The sequence below is a fragment of the Plectropomus leopardus genome, chromosome 1 (genome assembly GCF_026936395.1).
Source record: "Plectropomus leopardus strain MGB_pleo_1.0 chromosome 1, ASM2693639v1, whole genome shotgun sequence".
Classification (NCBI taxonomy): Eukaryota; Metazoa; Chordata; class Actinopteri; order Perciformes; family Serranidae; genus Plectropomus; species Plectropomus leopardus.
Window position 1 is genome coordinate 15,301,535 of NC_142176.1, and position 26,180 is coordinate 15,327,714.

Below are 26,180 nucleotides of genomic sequence, written 5' to 3' on the forward strand. Positions count from 1 at the left end.
GGCTTTCATGATAGTCTTTACTATGAAAAGACCTGTGATTTCATTTAACTTAACAGACATTGTCCATCGTTGCTTATTAGCAGCTAGCTTCTTCTGATTACTTTGTGCCCAAGAATAAGCTTGTTTCCTTCATTACATGCTGACCTCCCACTCTGTAATCAGAATGATATCCCATGTCATGCATCACCATTGTGATTAGGTTGATGATTGAGCAAATTGTCAGTGACATCAAATTTAGTATTTTGATCACTTACTGTATTCAGTCGCTGTGTCTTGCACAGAATCATAGCTGTACAGACATGCAAATATCGTAATCAAGAATCTGTCACTGCCGAAAACTGTGCGACTTGGAGAAGCCCAGAGGGTGTCAAGTGACATCCTGCTACTCAAGCTGAAACCTTGAAGAGCTGTGGACAGATGATAAGCACCAGCACACCATGACACTACAACTGCAGATAAGAGGCCGGCAGGTACGCACTCCATTGTGCTGCTGCTCGACAAACGAGCTCGTAAATCTGAAATAGATCCTGTCTGGCCCAGGGAAATGAAGAAATTGAACTCTTTCGTGACTTGGAATGAAACGGTTACTATCTTCACAATAATCTGTGATAAATTCCCAACAGTTTGTACTAACTTCTCAAATTTTAATTATCATTTAAACCATGTTTGATTACCGTGCTTTTTAAAACTGCAAATACTGTCCAGCTTCAACAAAAGTTAGAAGAATTTTAAGCTGCAGGTGCAGAATGCTACGTGGGTTTGTTTTGCTATTCCCTTATTTACAGAGTGGGTGTCCAGCAGGCAAAAACAATGATGCTTCTAGTTCTGTGTCCTCATCTACAATGACACACTTATAAGGCAGGTTATTTTTCATGTTAATGCACATTTGATATGGTTTTTGTATGTTTCCATTCAGCATTGGCTATGTTATTATTTGGGGGACTGCTCATTGTTTTGATGGACCAAATTTCCGAAGCCCTGTTAGTCTGAAAAATGGCCCATTGAACCATAAACCTAATTTTTCAACGAACCACAACCCCAAAAACAAAGGCCCATTGCTCCGAGGCATGTTTCTCTGAAAATACACTCCCTGCAGTTAGACAACCCAATTGCAAGAAAGAAAAAATTGCATTGTATGTTACTTTAAACCATGAATACATTACTTTTGTCAACAACACTGTGGTGAATGTGTGGTTAAATTTTGGCAAATAAATATATATAAATATATACTTGGCTAAGGTTAGGAAAGGATTGTGTTTTGGCTTAAAACAGCCACATTTGGTGGCACAAAAGTAGGCAAAGCAGGGAAGGGTCAATGAAAAAACACCAAGGTTTGGTGCTGGGAAAACAGCCCAGGGTCATTAAAAGATAAAAACACCTAGGATTAGTTGCTCAAACACCACTGAGAAACTAAAACCAACTGAAGGGAGTGTGTATTTTTGGAGAAATGGGACTTTAAAGTAATGGGGGTTTGGTTTTGGGATAATGGGTTGTCAGAGAAATTAGCTTTTGGTACGATATGACATTTTTCAGACTAATGGTTGTTTCAGAATTTGGGGTCGTTGGAGCAATGGCATGGCACCGTTATTTGAGCGTTTACGCAACTAAAACATGTACAGTGTTGTTAATATTATTTGTGGTTTTCAGTAGGATTTTAGTGTGTTTAACAGTTTAATTATGGTCGCTATGATTGTTATATGACTCACCCATACCATGTCATCACATTTCATGACTTTTCTATGTTGCTTTTGATTGTATATAATACTTATAAAAGATCTTAAGGCAACTCTGCACCTGAATTTGAGCCAAATCAGTAGCGCTACTGTGCCCAAGCTTTTCTGTGAATTTGAAATTGTGAATATAAGCACAAAAGCGGCACCTGGAGAGGCACCTGACTCAGCTACATGCTGCTGGAAGAAGCACAGAGAACCCTGTTTGAAATAAGCACCAAAGCATAGCTGTGAACATAGTTTTCTACCCATATGACGACTTAAAAGACTGCACTTTGTCATCATTATGTCACCCCTTTCTTCAATATATATATATACACACAGACAGACAGACAGACAGATAGACAGACAGATAGACAGAAAGATAGGTAGACAGATAGACAAATGATTCAATGAAACAGAGGTGTTGCAGGATAGAGCAGTCTTTGAGTCTTTGATATACCTGAAAAGTACTTTTTGCAGTTATATGCAAATGTATGCATAGGCAATATTTATGGAATACTGATCTGGAATGAGCTACTTCCTCTTATTTTCTCAAACCTCTATGATATGTCCAGTTTATGATATGAGCATGTCTGAGTTCTGACAGGAGAGAAAATAACAACAACAACACTGATTGCTGCTAAAATAAAAATTCTTTCTTTTCAATAAAGTGAAGGTGATACACAGGACCTTGTTTGTATTGACGTCCACTGACAAAGAATCGACATACCTCAGTTCAACAGCATCAGCATGCATATTCAGCTGATTTTGCAAAGTCACAGTTTTTTATAGATAAAGCAGTATATTAATACATAGGAAACACTGTGTTCCCTTCATTCACATGAAATGGCTTCCACATTGTTTAGTGCTATTTTGTCTGTGCATAGCTCGTTGCTCATGGTTACTATGCTTGAGAAGTCAAGTTTCTCCCTACACACACAAACACACACACACACACACACACACACACACACACACACACACACATGCACGCACTCACACATGCACACAAGCAAATAGCCGGTGGCTGATGTTTGGTGCAGAGCCCCTGAGTGCTTTAAATAACATTGAGGCACAGGTGTTGAGGAATGCAAGGGATTCAGAACCGTGTCAGATGGTGCTTACTTTTGCTTACAGCTCTGTGCAAATGTTGCAGATGTCCGCGAAGACAGATAACTTAAAGACAAAGAAACCATTAGATTGCCTCCTGATACGGAGTCATTAAGATGTGCTGGGGGCTGGTCTGTTTAATTCCAAAGAAGCTGTTGAATAAATGTGAGCCATGAGCAATCGCTGTTTAACGATGGACGCTTTGACCAAACAGTATTCACATGCCTCTTTCAGTCTCAGTCCTCCTACTCAGCATCAACAGATCACCGAGGTTACAGAGGAGGAGAGAATCATTCTCATTTTTGGCCAGAGGTTGTTTGCAACTATAAGGGAGTATTCTTGTTTTAGTCTGTCGGCTACTGCTAATGAGATAACGTTTGGCTAATTAATTGGATGCACACTATCGGTGCTGATGTGCAAGTCCCACACCAACAACCTACAGCCTTCAGAATGGCAAGGGGGAACGAGTGGAGAGGGAGTCAGAGTGATTGAGTACGGGGGATTTAGTGTCCATAGGGCTTGTTTATTTATCCATGCTGTTAAGCATGCCCAGATGTTGTTATTTGGGGATGAATGAGGCTTTGTTTTGGTCCAGCATGACGGCTTTAAAGTGCCATACCGCCATCTCCAGCTGCTGCTCAAAAACCCACAAGATATGTCAGGCAGATTTATTTGCTATGCTTTAAATCTACTGTAGTTTTTTTTCCCCTGACTCTTTCCTTTCATCCTCCACTACAGAACATAAATACCTATACAATCAATCAATCACTGTGTACACTAAGGCATATAACAATATACAGTATTATAAACATACTGTATTCATAAATATCTGCCTAACCAAGAGTAAATATTTTATAAAAGCTTTGGGAAGCGTGTGATCGGTGTGGTGGTTGGTGCCCAACAAGGTATAGAATTACAGCTCCGTACAGCTATGCAGCAAATTTGAAAACAGGTCCTGTGATCTACAGTAAGGGCTATCCGGGGTTGGATAGATATGATAGTGAGCAGAGCAGAACAGAGCAACACGCTGGATGCGTCCTCCAGAGAATACTAGTCTGGCTGATGGATCCTTTCTAGTGCTCCCTTTGAGGCCAGGCAGCAGCTTCTCATGAGAGGAGATGAAGGGCAGGAGGCAGTGGAAATAGAGAAAGAAGACAAAGCTTGAGAATGGAAGTGAAGGAAGATGATGGAAAAGAGGAGCAAGCGAGATGGAAGAGAAGGAAAGCAAAGTGAAGGTAAGGAACGGTAAAAACAACAACAAAGCCTGTCAAAAAATTGCTGTCATTTACATAATTTTCATGATCACTGATAAATATTATTGGCTTAGACCTCAGTTAAAACTATTCTAAGATCAATTTGTAATTCAAATGTTCAACCCATGGTACTCTCGCTTGGACCCACATATTTTTTTCTGTTTAAAGTACTGTTTACAGCATGAGGGAATAAGTGCGCTACTGATGTTTGTGGTGGAAATGAAGCTCAAGAAATGTGATTAGCATTTCTTTTAATTTGTCAAAAAACAAGTCACTTGATTTCTTTTACAAATGTGTATGGGGCAATGCACATACCACATACTGTACCAGAACCAGAAAAAGAACCAGAGCTAATTTGGAAAAGGGGGTATGAGACTCACACTGGGTCTGGGTCTGCAGCTGCCTGTACGAGAAAGCAGCGTGACAGGGAGGAGCACTCACTCTGTAGCTAAATCTGGGGATGTTACACTGCACACTGAGTGACAAAAAATCAAACAAAAAAAATAATAAACCCAACAAAACCAACACTGTTTGACTCAGACGAACTCAACTGACTGTGGGTTCTCCAACTGATGATTTGAATCTTTCACTTTCAGGGGGCTGCCCTATTGTATTGTACATATGCTGCATTTATTTACTTAAAGTCCCTAAAAAGTAGCAAACATGTAGCACAAATACACGCTATTGTTTATTCAGTACTTTGTGGAATCATCACTGGCAGAAGTTGCAAGCACATGTTTCCTTGGATGTGCCTTTATCACCATCTACTTTGTTTGGTGTTTTGTTTATTTCTCTAATATTTGCCCTGCAGTAATGGGCTAGAGCGTTGGCATCATTATTTGTAATTTCAGAAGCATTCTTAAGTGGTAATTGTCCAGTACCACAGTCTGTTGCCTAAATACCCAACAGCGCTTTAAAATTGCATGTGATCTGACAGCCCAGACTATCAATTGACAACCACAGTTTTTAGGTCTTTTGATCAAAATATATCAGATCGTTTGGTAAACAGTATCCACATGAGACACAATTCATTTGTTACTCATTCTTCTTCACCTCTATTGCAGTCTTGTAGAATTAAATATGTAGCCACTTTTTCACAGAAGGGAGCCATTATGAATTGTTCAGTAGAGAATCTATAAAACAAGTAATCCAAAATATACTAATAATCTTTTTCTTTTTTTTTTGGTTCGTTTTGTTTTTACTCAACCCCCATTGCTCTCCTCACTTAATGTTTCCCTCAAAACTCCACTGTACCACTCTAGGGTTTAACCTCACATCCCCTTTGATATTCTATGAAAGTTGCTGAATTTTAGTAAAGAGCTATTAAAATTTAAACAGTTATTTTACGAGTCAAAATATTTCTTCTAACCTTATTCACAAGCTAATTATGTTTCCTCTATGCGAACTTGTAATGATCATTCATTTATGCTGCTCTTCTAGCACTGAGGTGTACAGTGTAGGTCAATGACAACAAGTCTCAGTCTAAACGTGTACACTAAATTTCAATAAAAATACAAGTAAATATGGTATGAATCGCACACTTTGAGCTCCCCAGTGCTTTGGCAAGAAGCTTAGGTTTGTCCTGAATCAGATTTTGTGGACAGGAATCTGCAGAGCACAGTGTCAGACATGCTGCAGAGTAACAGCACAGGGACGCTCCAAAAGACTCTGACCTTTCCTGCTCATCTTCTACTGTACACTGCAAATTTCATTTGCAGTTCTAGGTCATGCCACCTCCAGAAGTTCTTAGGTGACTCCTGCCGCAGCAGTGAGGAGGAGTGGATGAGACTGGTAAAGAGTTTTTATCAGTTGGAGAAAAGAGAGCTATCAGCTTAACAGTCGGAAGAGAAAAGGGTTGTAATAGGAAATAACAATCACATTTTTTGGCCTCAGTCCAGGTCAAAGTCCTTTACTGTTATATTTGCTCAGATGAAACCAAACTTTATTTTTGTTATACTTGTATTTTTTTCTTCATGATGCACTGCATAGTACACATTGAAAGACCTAAATTAAAATTTCATGAAAGCTGAGTAACTATGCATTTACAAATATGCTCTCCATCAGCTTCCCTTCGAGTTTCTCTAAACATATTTTGTGTATTTTCCTATAGTGTTTTGTAAAATATTTCTGGCAAAATGAGTGTCATTCTGTAGCAGAAAGGTTGAAATGGATTTGAACTCCCACATGAAGAAAGCAAATACTAAAGTTCAAATGCAATTTAACCAACAGCAGCACTTTAGAAATGCGGAGTCCGGAACAAAGGTTGCTGAAATGGAGCACTGACACATTGACATATCACACTTACTCAAAATGCTGCACATTAAGAAATGGTCAAGTGTTTTAATTTAGCTCAATGGGGAGATTTTGACAGCTGCCTAGAACAAACACACAAAGGATCCAAAATGGATCAGGCTTTAAATAGCCCATACCAATCCATTAAAAAATAATAAAAAAATAAAAAATACTTGGATCAATCCCAGTCCCAGGTATTGCCTACTGACACAACTACTTGTAATGTTTTGGGGTTTTTGTCTTTTATTTCTGAAAGAGCAACAAGCAATTCACACAGTGTCAGTAAGTGCAATAAAAATGTGGCTGCATTAAGAATAAAATGTACTGCACTGATAACATGGAGGAATGGTGCAAAGAAGAGCGATTAGACTGTTTTTATGGGGCTTTGGTGCAACAGACCAGATATCATCAATCAGTAGCGCGACCAGAATAACGTTCTTGTGCTAGAATAAAAGGTGCAGAAAGTAAGCTCGATTAACAAACTGGTGAAAAAGAGCAGTATGGCTTGGAGGCACCAGCAAAGGGGATGATGAGGACAAATCTAAACTCCATTTTAGAAAACACCTTCCACCCCCTCTGTGGTGAGATGAAACTACAACACAGAACATCTTCACTCTTTGCCTCAGCATCCAAACTTGTGCCTACAGCTATTAGACTGTACAATGCTCTGTGACCAAGCAACTCAAATCTAAGCCAACTATGGAAGAGTGAGGCAGGGCGTCTGAACTGCACTGCAGAAACTAAACAAGTCACCATGGACTGCTTGCTACATTTGTATGCACCACAGTCCAAAGCATTTTGTTTTTTATTTATTTTTATTGTAATGTTTTCTTCCAGACATATTTCTGCATATTCCTACAGTTTCTCTGATGAGTTGGTACATATTACAGTTTCACTGTAGCTATGCTGCCATGTTTGCAGTTGGTTGAAACAGTGCTATTGTGAAGATAATGCATATGCATTTTTTGCATACTGCTATTTTTCTGTATACGGTAACACTGTCCTTGAGCATTTGTAAAGAGGACAGCCAGGAATACAAATCACCAAGGTCTATACATTTGATGTGGTGTATTGTTGTGCACAATACCAGGCTTCATAGTACATATCTTTCAAGGCAAACACTTACCATACTAAATAAATTATGTTTTGATATACCCATATATTATTTAATATTAAACCTTGTCTGCCGTGAGTATAAAGGTGAAAGGGAATGACTTTGGTCGACTTGGTCGATCTGAAAGACTGTTTTGACAGTGCTGCCATCTCCAATACAAGTACTATATCTGACATTTAGACCACCAATTTGATAATTATCTGTGCTACCACAATCCTGTTTCTATCATTCATCATTACCATCCATCCCTTTAACCAGCTGCAAATGACACAAATAAGTCTTTCCATATCTTTGCCTCCAAAGTCATACGACAGCCAAAGTGGGATATATCAAAGAAAAGTTAGTGCACTTTGTGTGTTGATGTGTATTTGGATGGTATACCAGATATTGTGTGAGCATTGCAGCTATTTCAGTAACGATACTGTATTGTTACAGAAACACCTTTTTATTTTCATCTATCTGTTGAGGATCAGAGTCATGATTGAAGATTCCTGAGATCTATGTGTGAAAGGCCAAATCCATTTCATATGAAGCCAGCAGTGTTACTGATTCCACGTCTGAAAGGGGTTATTGCTAATATATTTCATATTGAGATAAGGATATCCCTAATACTTTAACTCCATTATTCGGATTCCTTGAGTTGGATCAATGATAGGGCTACAAAATCCGGGGGAAAAATTATATGGCAATTATTTTGAAAGATACTGTGATAGTAATATGAGTTGCAGTTTGGGAGGAAATGGTGCTTTTTGCATGTCATTTACACTGAAAAAAATATAGAAATAAAAATAATGATGGTGTGATTTTTTTTGCTGGGGTCTCTACCAACCTAGCACGTTCTGTTACGTCTGAAATATGATTTGTATAATGAGGCATCTTTGTGGTACCACAATGCTTCATTATAATGGTATGTTCAGACCTATTTTACCTCTATCAAAAAATTGCACCTCCTGCAATTTGGATATCACTTTGCCATATTGCAATTTTGATAATATTTGGATTAATTGTGCAGCCCTATTCAACAGCACAGGCAATGCTGTTGATTTTTTTGTATTAAATCACAATGTCAACACTTAAAGATATAATAATCAGATTATTTTAATGAGAAAATATAGATACTTAAGCAAAGGTATAGACGTTTTCTTCCAGCCAGTAACTCACATCTCTGTTGTTTATATGGACAAACAAATATGGCAACACAGTTTTGAAAAACACATTTTAAATTGCTGTTTTACACCACTCAGTGCAAGTGCTTAGTCCCCATGACAACAATAGCCATGTAAAAATTATTTTTTTTTCTCCCTCTCTAATCTTCCACTGCATTAGACTCAGCCACTGACCTTGTAATCTAATTTCTGTTCTAAGTCAGTGAGTATGCCTGCTCATCTCTACAGTGGATTGAATACATTTCTGGTCAAAGACCTTAAGCAGCACTGATGATAATAACGAGACAGATACTGTACATGATAACTGATTAAGTTTTAAGTTTTTACATTGCCCTTTATTTATTTTTCCTGTTATAATCACAATGCTTTTTTTTTTTTGCTCACACTCCATTGGACAAGTGAAGAGCTGGACGAGTGGAAATTTTAATCTGAAGTTGGCTTTAATTCAGCCTTTTAGGGCTTTGGATAACTCTGCCAAGTTTCGTGTTAAGACTTAGCCAAAGTGCTGCTCTGACAAACTGTGCCACTAATGTGGTTGAGAAATAAATAAATTAAAAGTCTAGAAGCCTTTGCTTTGAACACACACACACAAGCCCAGACGGCAGTCACTAACAGTGTCGATGTTGACATTTGAGATATGAGGAATAGATTTCAAATTCAATACAAGGGTATAATCTTTTAATCATTATGAGCGAGCTGTGGCTCTGATGGTGAAAGTAATTTAACAGACACAGATAATGATCATGTTGACCTCATAATACACTAACACTGCACCATGACCGCAATTCACCTTGCCCTATATACACAAGACACCATGAAACCCAACCATCTAAATGCGAAAAAATTGTGACTGCAAGCATCAATGTCGCTCAGTGGTTCGGTCCAATGGAGTCATGGTGTGCTGTATTACACTGTCTCTTCATGTTTTTATGTGTGACTAGGTTCTTTGTGGTATGTAGCAAGTATTGATTTTAATCTTGGAGGAATGAGAAGATAAGAAATTGTCACTGGTGCTTTGCTATTGAAGTGCACTGATGAATACTTATTACTTTTCATTACTGTACGCAGAATAACTATTTCAATGTTAGATGTGTTTACTGGAAACCATTACATTCATGAGCGTAACATATCAGTTTAACTAAACTTCAGGGCCACTGTTGTTTGGCAGCTAGTAAGCATGTAGTGATTCAAATAACCAATGTTAAGAATTGTATGTATTGAAACAATATTATTTGGAAACTGCAGTTAGTGGATCTTAATAGAAGCAGTTCATCTGAGTTAAGTTTTCAGGCTGAATTGTAAATTGAAGAGGAACCCTGGAATTGAGAACTTCTCTTTTAAATGTCAAATTAAATTAAATAGCTCGATGTGCTGTTTTATAATGTCAAATTTGGATACAGAGCATTCAGTGCCTTGCATCAAGTGATGAGTTTAATTAAAGTGTGTAAAACCTCTTAATTTTGCACAGTGATTAAGTTATTCAGTTAAAGCCTTATGTCTTGTTATTCAATAAAACAAAAATGTGATAAAATTGGTGTGCTGCTTTTTGTAGTAGGCATTAGCAAAGCACAATTGATGTAAATGTAATGACAGCTTGATTAAGATTTTTATAATCATATTAGACTATATATTAATATTAAACATATTTGCAAAATTGTTTTCTTGAACAGTTAAACCTTTTGGTGAAGGTTTGGTCGGGGTCAGAACATTGAGGGAAAAATGGCTAAAACCACAAAGTAAAGGTCATCATAATAAACATTAGAACTATCAACACTGACTTCCCTATACAATGTCCCATAAATCTCAGTCTGTGATGCCACAGTAATCCACTGCCACATTATTAACAGCCTTGCTTTGGTCTTTGCTTTATAATTAATTTGTTTTTGTTTTTATTGGCAATAAATGTTGCTAGTAAAAAATGGCACAAAAAAATCACTCAATTATTGCTGCAAATTAGCTGTACATGGACATTACTTGTAGGAGACAGGGTTGACCCCTGTGGTTTACCACAATGTATATAGTTGGGCCTATTAAAGATTACCGTTCATTTTCATTGCACTCAGATATTGAACCACAGTAACAACAATGCCCTTTCATACTATAAAAAATATGTAAATGATGCATTGTAAATTTTGCTGATTGCTGAAAAAAAATCTGATAAAGCCTAGTTTAAATAATCAATAATTACTACACAATAACCTATTTCTATTCCAGTTAAATATATAATTTAAAAGACATATGCCCTTTTGTGTTTTCATACATTTATTTCAAGCAATAAACCAGTAATATCAAGTTTATGCTAAAAAGATACTTGTATGACTTTGAGATGATTTTATTATTTTAGGAATTGGTTATGTGTCGGCATTTTTTCTTGTGAATTTCGAATGAATGTGCCCTGTTGTCTCCACTGCCTTCTTCTGGAGTCACTCTACAAAGCTCAACAAAGAGTCAGAGTGCAGAGTCTGAATGAGCATCAAGGACGGGTAAATGGCCTGTAGCAGAAAGCAACAGCAGTGTAACAGATATGGTGCTAGGTATTCATGAAATTATTTGGAGTATTTTCCAGGCATGTGCTCTTCCAGTAAAGCCCCCACACATAGTCATAAGGACAGTGCATTAGCATAAAGAGGAAGGGGACACAGCAGGTACGGTAAATGCATACTTGCAGAGGTAATTTCAAAAAAAAAGAGTGAGAGGGGAGAGAGAAAAAAGAAAAAATGAGAGACCGATAAGTTCTACAGTGAAGTGGTGACAGAGAGACATGTAATTCTCTGTGTTGATCATTACCTTGAGCCTGAAGGAATTTGATAATAAAACAGAACCTTGTTAATCCCCCGAGAGCTCTGTAATTGCAATGTTGAGGTACATCTCCTCTCTGTTAATAATTGTAATTTCAGAGCATGCTCTGCCCACATATACATTTATTCATAATTACCTGAGGGAAAGGACAGTGCTGTACGGTCTATTAAAACTGCACTGAATTAAGTGGATATAAGGTGTGCTTGAAGAATTAAGGCCAGCAACTTCTGATTTGGAACAAAATTGCAGCTTTTTATTCCTTCTGTGTTTCAAGGTCATGAATAGAACAATACCTATACCTATACATGCCAACTGGACACTGGGGTGCTCAAATACTTAATTTTAATGCCAGTATTCATTGAACACTGTGTAGTAGTACTAAAGATAGGTCTCACTCCCAAGAAATGACGAAAGACCACTTTTTGGGACTCTACTGAAATTCAGCTTTGTCTTGTCTGGGTGTTGGAGAAGAATCCCTCAACTGCAGGATTATCTCTAAAAGGCCTGTGTAAAACACCTTCTATTTTCTTTTTTGAAATTGAGGAGTGCCTATGGTTTGCATGGTTTGCAAGCGTGTCATGCTGTGGAACTCACATTAGTCTAGTCTTGGTCTTTACTTGGTCTCAACACCACAAAGGCTTGGTTTTGTCACGTCCCCAGTACAGTCTTGGTCATGAGTTGGTCTCAGTTTAGGTCTCAGTTTAACAACTACAACACTTGAATGTACATATATTGTTACAGTCAGAATGGTGACTAGGCATATGAGTGATATCTGAAAGTATTTTGCCAAGATAGATGAAAAGAAAGTGCAGCGCAACCTGAGTCATGTTAAACTTGTGTGTCAGTGCAGTGCATAAAGGTAGGCTACCCCTAACTCTAACAATTCACTTGAGTGTTCATGTCAGACTCTATTTTAACATTAGATTGTTTTTTCTTTACATGGAACTAAAGTACTCTAATGTACTGTGATTACTAGACTACAGAAATTACTGAAAATGCCTATTCCTTGTATGAACCCTGTCTCCAAGAAATTGCGTTTGTATACATTTTTTTCATAATAATGTTGTGTTGGCAACATAATCATAGCCTTGATTATGTTCGCAGATGTGTCTTTTGAGGTAAACACTATATATGTCAGAGCTGGATTCTCAGGCAGGTGGTCGTGATGAACATTTTTGCAACTTGCCAGGTATGTTAATTAGCAACATCACTCTGCAATATATTTAACTTGTAAAAACATTATTTCTGGGAGACAGGGCTTCACATTATATTTAGTGAAAGTGTAAGGTTTCTCTAATTTAATTAAACTTAATGAAACTTTCATGTGTTTTTTTGACGTGAGCTTATAGCACGGCTTCATTGTCTGTGTACGTTTGCAACCATTTCTGCTCATGAAGTGAGCAAATGTGTAAACATTTTTAAATGCAGTGATGATGCAGATTAAACAGAAACTGCCTCCAAAGAAATCCTCATCAGGGTTACTTCATCCAAACACAACGCGGACATCACTAGCCACCACAGGTTACATATATATATGAGTCCATGGGATCACATGAATTGAAAAGAGTGCGCCCAGTATAGTGTTATTTACAGCGGAGCTGAGTATAAGAGACAAATCCCTATTAAATTCATGCAAGTTTGAATGCACAATCCACACATCCATTGTCTGAAATCCTATTCCAATGTGTCATTCACTCACACAGCACAGATATGGGGAAAATGCAAAATCTCCACTGATTTTATTGATACATATTTAATGAGGGAAATCACTGAGTAATAATGTATTTTACAGAATGACTGCATCGCTCAACACTGTGTCAGCCACATACTTTCAGTACATATGTTGGCTTTGAAAAAACCCTGACAAAACACGAACATAAAGTAAATGAAAGCCTAATAATTATAACATGATATATGAGTGATGGCCATATGCATAAATCTGCTTTGTGAGATGGTGGGTGCACTGGGAGGAAGTGGAGGTCAGGGCCTGGCAGATACCCCTGTTGGGTGCAGGTGGCGAATAACTTCTGTCAGCCAAGTAATTAAGTGTCCATCACATCCTTGCAGGAGGGCTGTGCAACCCAGAAGCTTCTTCCAATCTCCATCTGTGAGGAGGACTGGAGCTACAATATGGCCCTACATATGACCAGTGTTTCTATACCAACTCATTGAAAAATGTGCTGGTAAAAACAAATGGAGAATATAATATAATATGCACAGATGCAAATAAAAAATAGTGCTTTCATGCAATATATATTTTAAATAATAAAGGGAATTAAGGGAGAACATTAAGAATCATTTAAATAAAAGAATATTAATTATTTTTGTAGTCATTTTAGAAACCAAATCATGAAAAGCAGGTGGGCAAACAGCATTTACCTGTGCTGTAGCTAAAACTTAAAAAACAGCACATGCTGTCCTTGCTTCAAATTGTAATTAGTTGGTAATTATACAGTAGTGAGAAACAGAATGCATAGTGCTTGTGCCTAATCAATGTCAAAACAACACTTTTCTTTTGTAATATTTAACCCTAAAAGCCACATGTCTGCCTTTTGTGTTCTTTTTCAGGATACACGCCAACAGCCCAGTCGCCAGAAAAAAATGTTGGCATTGTATGTTTCCGGAAACCATAAATATGTTACACTTGCACATTTTAGATGTATCATACTAACATTTCTAGTGCCACTGGTTGACTTTGTCATCCAATAGTGAAAAAGGATGGTGGATAGCGTGTCACCTAGATTAGATCGATAGATACAGACAGCTATAGAATGCCCCAGGGATGACATGTTTCTGTGGGCCAACGCAGAAGTTATCCTAGTTTATCATCGCCACCACAACGAGTCTATAACCACCGTTTTTAAGACACATAAAAGCTTTAAAGTTCTTGAGTAGTGTATTTACTAATACATTATGTCGTAAAACAAAACGTGAAAGTCTCTTAAGTTTGTGTCAACCACAGACCTTATTGCCATCATCTATCCAAAAACACATTCAAAAAACCCTTTACTTTGAGACAAGCTAACAAGGTAAGAAACCAAACATTGTAGCTATTTAGATCCAAAAAGCATGTGTTTTTTACAAACACATTGCTATTGTTTGCAGCTGGGATTGTGCCACTACACAGGGTATGTTAAGCCAAAATGTAATCTCTTTCTAACCTTAACAAAGTGTTTTTTGTGCCAATACCTAACCACGCTAACCACTGCCTTTTTGAAATGTGAAGTTTGAATGTATCTGCTAGTTAATAATGTGCAAATGCAAAGTATTCAGAGTTTGCAGAAACATTCAATGCCAACATTTCTCTGCTGATTGGGTATATGACTAACCCCTTTTAAAGAAGGAAAACCTTTACATTTGCTGATGTTTCAGCATCACATCAGAAACTCCAGATTCTCGAGGTTAAACTTACTGAATGACTGATGTGCACATTGCACTCCAATTTGAACGATACCTAAGATGTAGCAAGGGATGCTCTATGAGTTTTAGAAATTGCCATTAACAACCCTCACATTTTCACCCTTTGGAACAGAGGAATGAATCAAAAGCAATCATTACACGTGATAATCATAAACATAGATTTAATTGATATGGGTTCTGACCTTTGATGGGGTTCCTGAAGGCAAAATGTCAAAAGGAAAAGAAAAACATAATTACTATGTGAAGGTGATCTGCTACAATTCAAACACTGGCTGTAGTCCAAATATATAGGCTGCAAAATGTGCCTTTTATTGCACACAAAGCATATCTCATTCTTGACTTAAACCATCATTATCATGTTTGCTTTGTAGCAGGCGGAACAGTGACAAACTCCTGTGACATCCAGCTGTAATGTAGTACAACTTTTTTTTTTTGGACTGGGTAGGTGTTGATATGTGTGGTTACTCAGTCTTAATGTCAGAACATGTGTGAAACTAATTTGTTGTTTTTGAAGATGGCAGCAATTAATCTCTCAAATGACCTGGCTAGATTAAATGAGAAGAAAGAGTGGATGCTAGGAAAATAAATGCCAGCATTAGGGAAGAAATTACAAGATGACCTTACTGAACAATGATTTATGGATCCCCTCGTCAAGCAATTACAGCAGGTGATACCTTTGAAATTTCAAACCATGGAAATTAAATTTGCTCCTTTGCAAACTGTGCACTTGTCAAGGACATTTAAACTGTTACCTATGTTGGAGGGCTCCTCTGCAGTCATCCCTCTTCCCTTGGCAAATCACTCAGCTTTCAGAGTGATAAAGCATATACAGGGATGGACAAAATAATGGAAACATCTAACAATACAGGAATATCACAAGATGAAGAGCAAAATGACATACATACAGAGGTGCTGGGAAATTTGTAATCCCTTGAATAATTGCAATATACCAACCTCTTATACATTTTTGGACAAATGACAATAATTTAGCTTTTGCAAGTACAGTTAGCATTAGAAAGCTGATTTTTTTTTTCTTTTAATTGTATTTCATGATCACCAGAAAAGATATAGATATTGTGGTTTGCAGTCACTGTTTGGATAAAATATGACCATCTGGATAAGTAAAAAAAGATGAAATATTCATCAGAACTCCCACTTACCACAATGTGTTTTTTTTTTTTCATTTCTGAGCAGTCTGAATTTTATGCTCCTTACACCAAATTATGCATCTCTGTGTGTTTAACTTGAGCCAAAGCGAATCCTATCACATCTTCAAACAGAGGGTTTAATGCAAATTTTGCTATTTTTAAGATGTTTTTTTTTTTAACATTAAATTGTGCTAAATTACAGCACTTTTTCCAGCACTTATTTTTTATTGTCACATTCCACTTTTATATGACCTCATATTTGTGTACCTGATTTTGTAAATTTGAAAACTTTAGGACCTATTTGGAAATGTAAGTCCTTTTTTTCTGTCACCTCTGTTATGAAAGCACTTGCACAATAATAGTAGAATTCATTGTGCTTTCAGTGTATGCTCCCTTTTCCATTTCGCTTGTTTTGATAAAGAAGAAAGATCATAACAACCTTGCTATTTTGAATCCTGTTTGGAAGAAACAAATCAATCAAACTAATCTCAAGGATTACGTTCCCTCATTGGCTCTCTGAGGGAGTGATGATAAGAGAATATTTTTATTATGCCGCCTTGTGTAAATGCTAAGCGTCGAGGTGCTCATAAATCCTTACATCTGTGCCTACCACTGTGCCTCTCGCCTGCCACTCCTGTTGTAATGGCTCTTTCTAGCATGCAACTGCAGAACATGAAACATGAGGATGAAAGCAGAGTTGCACACCACAGGTGCATGTCTCAGCCCCTCCATATGTCACTAAAACATAAATGTACAAGGCAGATGAACACAAGCTTTCATTAGTATTACAGACCCTAATATTGAACTAAGAGGGGTAAAAAAACAGGTGATATGATGGGGACTCTGAGTAATATGCATTTTATGTTTTGTTTTATTATACTGACACATATTTGCAAAGCTGGTCCTTTGCCTACTATTATTCAAGACAGCTGGCGGCAGGTGTACAGATCTACAAAATTGCATTTCAGTGCAGGGATTCATTCAGTTTTAGCTTACTTTTTTTCTTAAACATGGTTTTCTACCTAACACAGAATAAACACAATGTAAAGCAAGTATTATGAAGGCAGCTGTTTTGCACCATCAGGTGGGTAATTAAAGTGAATATGCTACTGTATAAAAAAAAACATTATTCTGTAAGCTCACTTCTCCACTGCTTGGTTTTGATAACAAATAAGGATGGGAAGTTGTGTCTGCTGTGGTCTTCAATTGTGTCTTATTATAAACATTGCTGCCATTACACAGTATTAATGCACTGATGCCCTAAAAATTAAAATAATTATCAATTTTATAATTATTATTATAATTATTACTTTGCTTTTTACAGTCAGTGGCAAACAGGGACTTATACTAAGATATTTTGCTACTCTAGCTAAGCAGAATCCAAGTTCCTGAGTAGAATATGGCTTATTTTAAATGTTATTTTTTGTTGTGTTGGTAGTATGCAATATTTTATTTCTGCATTTGTCAGTTTTCACAGCCATAACATTTTAGCTTGCTAGCATATTTGCATTGAGTGGACAATAATATGCTCCCTTAGATACAGGTGACATTACAGTCTCGGGGCTCCATAGTGTTGTGCATCAATGCTGTAAAAGAGCGCCACCTGTTGAACATGCTCATATTTCTGATGAACGATGAGCTCAGCAGTAAGGTTTGTAACTTATGAACGTAACTTTGACCTGGCCCTCAACACAGCACAACACCAGTGTGGCTAGTGCTAATGGCAATTCAGACAATATACCTGATGGACTTTTAAAAAACAAATCAGTAGAGACTGCAACAGAAAAGTCCCATATTTAAATGCAAATTGTGCTTGCTAGGTCTAACAACAACAACAACAACAACAACAACAACAACAACAACAACAACAATAATAATAATAATAAAAATAAAAACAAGTCAAAATGTCAACCACACCAACAACAAATTTAACCAACACATGAAGCTGAAGCATCTGACCAGACCAGAAATATTTGCAACTGAATAATGATCACAAGGAAAAACCGGCAAAGGGCAGGACCACAGTAAAGTTCTTTCACTGAAGGCAGACTCACAGTATTTTTACTACTTGGTGGCTTTTTTTGTCGTTTATGCTCTGCAGAACTGAGATCATAACACATCTTTCAGCTATAGCAATGAAGCCAGTGGTGGAACCTGTACCAGCTTACATGGAAGCATATGAAGTTTATACGTTATGTTGTTGTACTTATGCAAAATTTGCCTTATAGACTAAACTAAATTTTCAGTGTATCTACAGTAAACCTATACTACACCAAATTTTTCCACTCACAGCATAACATGATACACTGAAAGGTTGGAAAAACATATACTCACATTGTCTTGGCTTTCAAAAGTAACATCTACGTGTACCGTTGATTGTATAGCATACAGTAATTTATTAGTTTGGAAAGTGGGCATTGGGGTTGATTTTGGACTGAGGATGGATGGATGGGATGAAGTCCTACTTCAGAAAATCAGCTCAGAGCAGCTCATTTTTAAAAAATGGAGGAAATGAATGGAAACTAGTTCTTGTTTTGGGACTACTAATGTGAACTAGTACATTTTAATGTGTGAACTGAACTTTTCACACTGAGGCTCTCGCTTTTTTAAAGGTTATACAACTCAGAGAGATTGAGTAAATAAAAAAGAAAAAATGGTAATACATTGTTGGGAGTAAAGTTAAATTATATATACAATACTTTATTTACTTCACTGTATTTTTCAAGCACTATTCCTTCCGTTCAACTTCTATTTCACCACGTTAATAATCTGTTTGATTAAAAAGGGGAAAACAGATAGTTTGGGATGTACTTTATAAAACTATACAAAAAGAAGATACGTCGGGAACACTGTTATTTTGGCAAAATAAATGACAGCCACAAAAGCCTTCAGCAATTGAAGTAGCGAGGAATAGCTCGTAAATTGTAAATGGCACTCTGTCAAAACCCATTCCTCCTGCAGCCCTTTCAGTCATTGGACATTTGATGAGTAGCTTTGTCTGTCCCCCTCTCAATGTCAAAAAATCAGCAGGCACTCTGACTCTCTGATGGGGTCAGAGACCTCTGCTGCTGTGAGTGGGTGACCATGTTGAGTTGAGGACACAGTCTGTCATCACATGTAGACACACAGACACACAAGTGAAACAGGTATGAGCCAGTGTCTAGCATATTAAAAAATAAAATAAATGGAATGTACACACAATGGTATTATTTAGCCAGCAGCCAGACATGCGGTGTCATCGCCGTGTTTGTCTGCAGTTGTTATTTTTATCCAACACTTGAATCCGGTGACATGTTAAATAATACAAATAGGAATCCACTGACAAAGGAGTGGAAATGAAAGGAAAGACATGTATGGGGCACAAGCAGAAACGGCGCCAGCGGCCTCATCATTTTCATTTCCTTTAGCCCATCTATAAATGGCATGCATTTTAATCCTTTTAATTATGGATCCTCGCTACAATTACCTCAAATTAAATTACTTTGCAAACCTCTGAAGGATACATAGCTAACTGAGAAGAAGAGGATCATTCTGCCAGGGATTTAACCTCAGTTTCTCTGTGACACATTGAGCTATCACCCCCACCTCCTAAATCCAACTCCATATGGAACTGAAATATTGAGAACGCCTAAAAGCCCATACTGTACCCATTCTAGAACCCAATCAGCCCTCAAACCCCTCCAAATCCCCTCTTTCCCAGTCCCACTCTATTCATGGGGCTATAGAGATTACAGAGAAGAACCCTGCCTGGCAGGCATGCCACACTTAAATAATCTCTGGGTGAAATCCCAGTGTTAATGTGGGGTTTCTGGATCATAGCACTGCAGTGTGTTGAGGCGCTCTGTGGCAGGCTGGTCGCAGATGACGGGCATGCACCAGGAGGCAGAGGATGTACAGAGAGAGGGGTAGGAGATTAGGATGAAAAGAAGGAGAGTACAGAGAGTGATAGGGGTGGGGGGGGGTAGTAAAGGGGTGAAGAAAGAGAATACAACAATATGGCATGCAGTAATGGTGCAGATGAAAAGAAGAGTCAGAAGAGACATAGAGAGGATGAGAGAGATACCACTGTGGAGGCGAGATAGTCCCCTGAGTGGGCCACAAGAAGCTTGCCAAGGTCTAAATGACATTACTCTGCATGTTATATACTTCATGGCCTTGGGTGGGTGTCCCATGTGCCAAGAGATGCATAAAATCCTGACTGCTATTCTTACCCTTCACTACAGCTGACCCATAAACACACTCGTCTCACACTTGAAGCATGGCATCAAACCAAGTATGCTCAACACGGAAAATGAATTAATTACTTGATGTTTCAATTGCAGCGCAATAATTGCTTTAGTCCACAGGATAACCAAGAAAGTGAGAAGATAACATATGCCAGTGAAGACGACAGCATAATTACAGGATTAGTGTAGGTCTTAAAGACTTCATCTTTCACAGATACACATAGATGAGTGGAGGGGGGTGGGTAGAAAGGGGGGAAAGAGAAAAGAGAGAGAGAGGGATCTTTCTGAGAGATGCTCTTCTTTAACAACAGCGGCAAATAATTGGCCGTGCAGGAGTGCTCGTTTTGCATGCGCACCCTGCAAAATATCTGTGCATGGTCCTGAATCCTGCACATTAATATAATAATCAAAAGAATAACACACAAAAGCCCTTAAGCTCTGCGCTCTGCCTCCGCCAACCGCTCTCCATCCTTGGTGGTAACCTTGTCATTACTTTATCACCTGGCCTTGATTCTTCCCTCTTCTGCCTCTCCAGTGGAATGAACTTCCCACTCAAGTCAGGACAGCAGAGTTACTCATCAAGAGCAAAAACTTGTCCGTTCAAAAGATACTTCACACCCCCCTTTTGGCCCCTGAATGACACATGACTGACTGATATCCTCCTCCTCAACCTGCCCACAGGTGCTCTCAAAACCCAAAGCAAAAAGATAAAAAGCCATTTTCTTCGTATTGTAGTAGCACACAAATATTTCTATTCAAGGTATTGTCAGGACATTATGGCGCTGACCTATGGACTGCTTGATGATACTTTAACTGTTTTTGATTCAGGAGTTAAAACTTGTTTCACTACTTTTGCAGCTTTCTGCCTAAAATGTAATTTTAAAACATAGTGAAGCTACACTTGGTAACTAACACAACTTTGTGTCACATTTGCTGAAACCATGACTATATTCTGGAGGAAGTAAATAAAACAGATGTGTGAAAAGATCATGTCCTTCCTCCTCTTCCTACCACTACTAATGGCATTCACTAGAACCTACTGCTGTCAATCATGTCCATCGCTGCTTTCAAACTGCTGTCTAACTGTCAAACTAGGCAGCACTAATCAATTATGAGTCAAGATTCTGTTACTGCATTACCTTTTTCTCACTGTAAATGTTTCAGAAACATATTTTAGTTTAGACCCAGCCCCAACGTAGGAAACAGTTTGCCAAGGTGCCACCTTTCTTATTTTACAGCTAAACAGTATATTAAAATATTTTTTCTGAAAACATTTTATTCGAGATATAGGTGATGCAATAACAAGATACTGATTCATAGTTGATCAGCACTGCCTAGTGTGACACACTGTGACATCTGACGATTGATTTTAATGATAGATGATTTTAATATAAAAAATATATATACAAATACAATTATATGTCTTCATTTATGTTTATATCTAATTTTATGTTTAGTTACTTAATTTTGCGACGTTGCAACTTAAAGACGACAAGTTTAATTTAATCTTTCTAAGTGTTAGCAACTTCAGTAAACCAAGTTTACTTTGTTATTTATCTGTATTGTGCCAATTGCATACAAGTCACTAATATTTGTATATTCTTAAACCTGCTGACAAAAACAGAACTCATAGATCTCCTAACTTCATCATTGGCAAAATCCTCTTTGTGATGATCAAGTAAAGTGAGACTTACTTGGTTTTACTGAAGTTGCTAATAATTAACAAGATAATTTCACTTGTCATTTTTAAGTTGCAAGAACTTCACAAAATTAAGTAAATACAGCAGAATTTTGAGTAAACTTAAAAATTTGAAATGAAATAAACATATATTAAGATTAAAATTTATATTCACTTTACTTTTCTAAGGCAATGGTTTCCAAGATTACTTTAAGTAAGATCAACTTGTCAGACTTTACAGTGTAGCTGGATCACAGTTCATGAGAAGTCATTGATGTAATTGACAGCTGCATTAGAGACTTCTCTGATTGGTTTGTTTCTCTTCATGTGCGGTAACGCCATTAGAGGTGTTACACGGTAAATGATGTTTTTTTCATAAATTATCTGTCTCATTTAATGCAATGTGAATAGTAGAGACAGTTTCAGCAAACATGACAAAAGGTTTTTTTTTTTTTTAGAAAAGTAACCCGGCTTTAGGACAAACAAATATTTTTCTTCTGCCAAATGATTCAGAGGTTAATTATTAACATTCAGTCTTAAATACTTTTAACTGATGTGCACGATGGGTCAAAGGTAGAACAGTCTGAGTCAGGATAAAAAGTGTCATGGGCAGAATGTCCCGAGCAGTTTAAAGCAGAAGTAATTAAGAGTAAATAGTATAACATGAGGTTGTGTCGAGGCCTTTGACACTTCTAATTGCCTTTATTTAAAGACTTGACCTCTCGGTCCCAAGAAAATTCATTAGAAGGTTAAGTGGCCTGAATATCCAACAATGAATGTCAAGTGTTTGTAAAGAACACAAGGTTTTGTGTGTTTGCAAGAGGTGGAGGGGCTGGCGTGGACTGTGAGCGAGGAGGCAGTGGGGTGAGGGGGAACAATCTGTAGCAGTTAATTAGCACACACAAGGGGGCATCAGGAGAGCCCTGTCTAAATCCTCCCCTTCATCTCGTGCCACCACAACAAGGCCCGCTAGATTAACCTGCGCCTATCATCATTTCAGCCAACGGGGCCATCAATACACAACAGTGCAGGACAGATTCTATTAAAGCAGGGGAATACACATTTAAAGCAGGATTATTAGCTTCTTACAACATCCGGGAAGCCTGATATCCTATATTCCCATAAGTCAAGTGACATTACAAGATAGCATGGACTTGACACAAGCCATAGTGTCCTCAGAGACAACAGCACAGAGCTTTGTAGAATTAGTGAACTCATTTTGTAAAAAATTAATGAAGTCGACTGAAGAAAATGTAAAAATATCAATCTCTTGAACTGAGTGAAGAAAATGTTAGTAGGGATTAAGAGCTGCCATCAGATCGACCTTGTGTCTATGTAGATCATGTGATGGGGTCTTAAAGAAGAGAAAACAGAATAACACATTTTTTAATTACAACACTTTTAAAAAAATAATTTCACTTATATTTTTTTTTCAGTTTTGTCTTGAGGATTTTCAGTCCCAATGCCGGACCTTACACATTTGGCACCCGAGACAACTCCTGAACTCTACTAGACATAATATTTATTATTATTGTTATTAATAATAATAAAAACAAAAATGTATAATCTTTTATATTTATTGTGTTTATTACTACAAAGACCAGGAGCTTATGATGAACCAACACAAATAAACAACTTGGCTTAAAAACAATAATAACAAGTAACAAGAGAATAGGGTATGCACATTTTACTTATCTGTTAGGTCATGAATCATGAACTCACAGCAAAAGTCGGTCATATGGTTTACTGCTACAATATAAGCTCTGCAGCATTATTCTAAATTAAATTTCCACACAGTGATTTGGCTAATTACTGTATTGTGCTTTTTTTGTTTTTTTGCCTTTTAATCTTTCAAATAAACCACAGCCTATTCCTCACATTGTTCAAAGACCTCTGGGGGTGTAAAGAGGACATAAGATATAAGATGTATGCATGAGCTGAGTTTGTTGCTTTTTTTCTTTCTTTCTTTCTTTCTTTTTACCCCTCTATCTTTTTCTTTTATTCTATTTTGACCCAAGGCTCTTTCTACTCTTCTCCATATAAAGGGCTATGCATTCAAACACTGCTGCCATTTCAGCCCTTTAACTTGGCTCCAAGACATTGGACATGGTTTGTTGTCACCGTGCAATAACCTGCTTTCATATTTCAACCGCTTTTTCAATTTCAGAATCATACCAGTGTTGTGGAAAAAAATAGTGATTGTTAAAACCAGTTTTCTTCCTGAAAGTGGGCACTTGAATGTTAGGGGATAAAACTGGGAGAGTGATTAGGTACCGAGAGCAAATACATTTCATAGCTTATTCCTATTTTTTTTTTCCACATTTACAGTTCTCCCAGTAAAAGGCACTCAAGTTTGTTTGAAGACAAAACTTTGCTTTGATTCTGCAGGTTATGAGAATGTGCGTTGACGCAGATGAGTTTGTTGATTGTATTACAGATTTAAACAATAACCAAAAGTGATTAGTGCTCAAGTCAACAAAATGTAACTCATATTTTCTGGAATCTATTGTACATACTATATTACACAAAGACCTTTAGCGCCTACTATCTTTAATTGACATCCAGCTTTCCAGGACGTGCTGAGAAGATTTCACTGGATCCCATGACATGTCCAAACTGTGAGACATTTAAATAACTTCATCGTAATTATGGCAGCATGACAAATTATCTTGTGTGTGATAATTTTCATAATTCCTTCCAATCAAAATGGGCCATTTTACCATATTAGCTCTGGGGGAGAAACTGTATCTTAGCTGTTTGTACTTTTCATTATAATGTGATTGAACTAGCTGCACTAAACTGAAGCAGGAGTTGGCTACTCTTTGTCTTGAGCTGCAGAGCCCCCTATTATTATCTTACCTTGCATTAAAGGTTCTGTATGCAACAAACCTGAATTTAGATATAGTGGACTAATGGCATCCTGAGCAGAGGATCAATATATGGTACCTCTGTGTGTGCTGTAATATGAGCTTCTCTGTGAATGTCCGGCTGCATGTGAATGTTAGTACATGTGTATGTATTATGTATTCTTATTATAAGTATTTCATGTTCATAGTATATTTTAATATTTTTAGCTTGCTAGCTCATTACTGCCACTTTGCAGTGTGCTTATACAGCAGTTACTGTTAATAAAGACATCACTGCAGAAGCATAACACTATTCCTCTGGTTCCCCCTTGGTTGACATTGTTTGCTCTATTAGCACTGTTTCCATTGTTTAGCATTGTTAGCAGCTGCTAGCTGCAGGCTCAGCCACATATATGTTGAGGACTTTGTTTAGACAACCTATACACTCTGAAATTCGCGTAGAGCCTCTTTTAATGTTGGTTTTTTCTGCAATATTGTTAGCATTCCCTCTGATCCATTAAGAACAGGATGTTGGTCCTGCACAGTTTGCCAGTTTATGGAGTACCATGGACGGGGGAAAAATCGATATAGTATATTACAATATGTTTGTGTGGCAAAACCATATAGATATACTGCAACAAGTATTGATTTTAAAAAAGTATATGTATATCATTAACATTATAAAATGAACTTTTGGTAGCCAACTATAATATTGAAATCAATTGTCTTTTCAGTCCGCTATACAGTTTGCTGCAATAAGGATGACTAAAGTGAGGTGAACAGACTTAAAACTTAATCTTATTAGACAAAACAGATAAGGAGAAAGTTTTCCTTTGGGGACATTATTTTCAATTGAAAAAGGGTAATAAACTGCTATATATCGCAATCTATGTCATTGCAATACTCAGCATATCGCAACACATTTAAAAATTGCAAGAATATTGTGACTTAAGTATCATGATAACATAATATCATGGGACATCTGGTGATTCCCACCCATAGCAGATAGAGAAAAGAAAGATAATGTCACTTTACATTATGCATTCGTAGCTCATTACTGCTTTCAAAAGGCTGAGCTCCGACAGTATACAGCCACTGGCTGTGAGAACAGCTGCTGCCCTGCCTGGCTGTGGTGGTTGAAGCTGTGGTTGTGAATATCTAAGATGCTTTGGATATTTCTATGGTATCTGTACTATGTCTATACTCTTCTGTTACAGATGTGTTACCGATACCCCACAGGAGATCAGGAAAACAGTAACTTCAATACAACGCTCAGCCCGATCAGCCATCTCAACTCACCGACACACACATAGTTGGTGTTGCACCCCATTATAAACCATAATAACAACAACCCAAGCACAGCCATGCCACATTCAAAGGGACTGCTATGGCCAAAGATCTGTCATCCCATGGTTA

At 37.4% G+C, this 26,180-nt stretch overlaps 1 protein-coding gene and 1 long non-coding RNA gene across 8 annotated transcripts in view; one reads left to right on the forward strand and one right to left on the reverse strand.

The window, feature by feature from the left end:
* The window catches only part of LOC148190382 (uncharacterized), a 127,376-nt gene that overhangs the window by 78,823 nt on the left and 22,373 nt on the right, over window positions 1–26,180 (forward strand). The window lies entirely within an intron of this gene.
* Window positions 1–26,180, reverse strand: part of pcdh9 (protocadherin 9) — a 285,117-nt gene that overhangs the window by 20,282 nt on the left and 238,655 nt on the right. For 2 of the 6 annotated variants that reach the window (XM_088076136.1, XM_088076128.1), the window contains exon 5: window positions 15,049–15,062. The exons of the other annotated variants lie outside the window; for them this stretch is intronic. In XM_088076136.1, coding sequence (XP_087932262.1) covers window positions 15,049–15,062 — 14 coding nt within the window. The remainder of the gene's footprint in view (window positions 1–15,048; window positions 15,063–26,180) is intronic. 6 annotated transcript variants of the gene reach the window in all.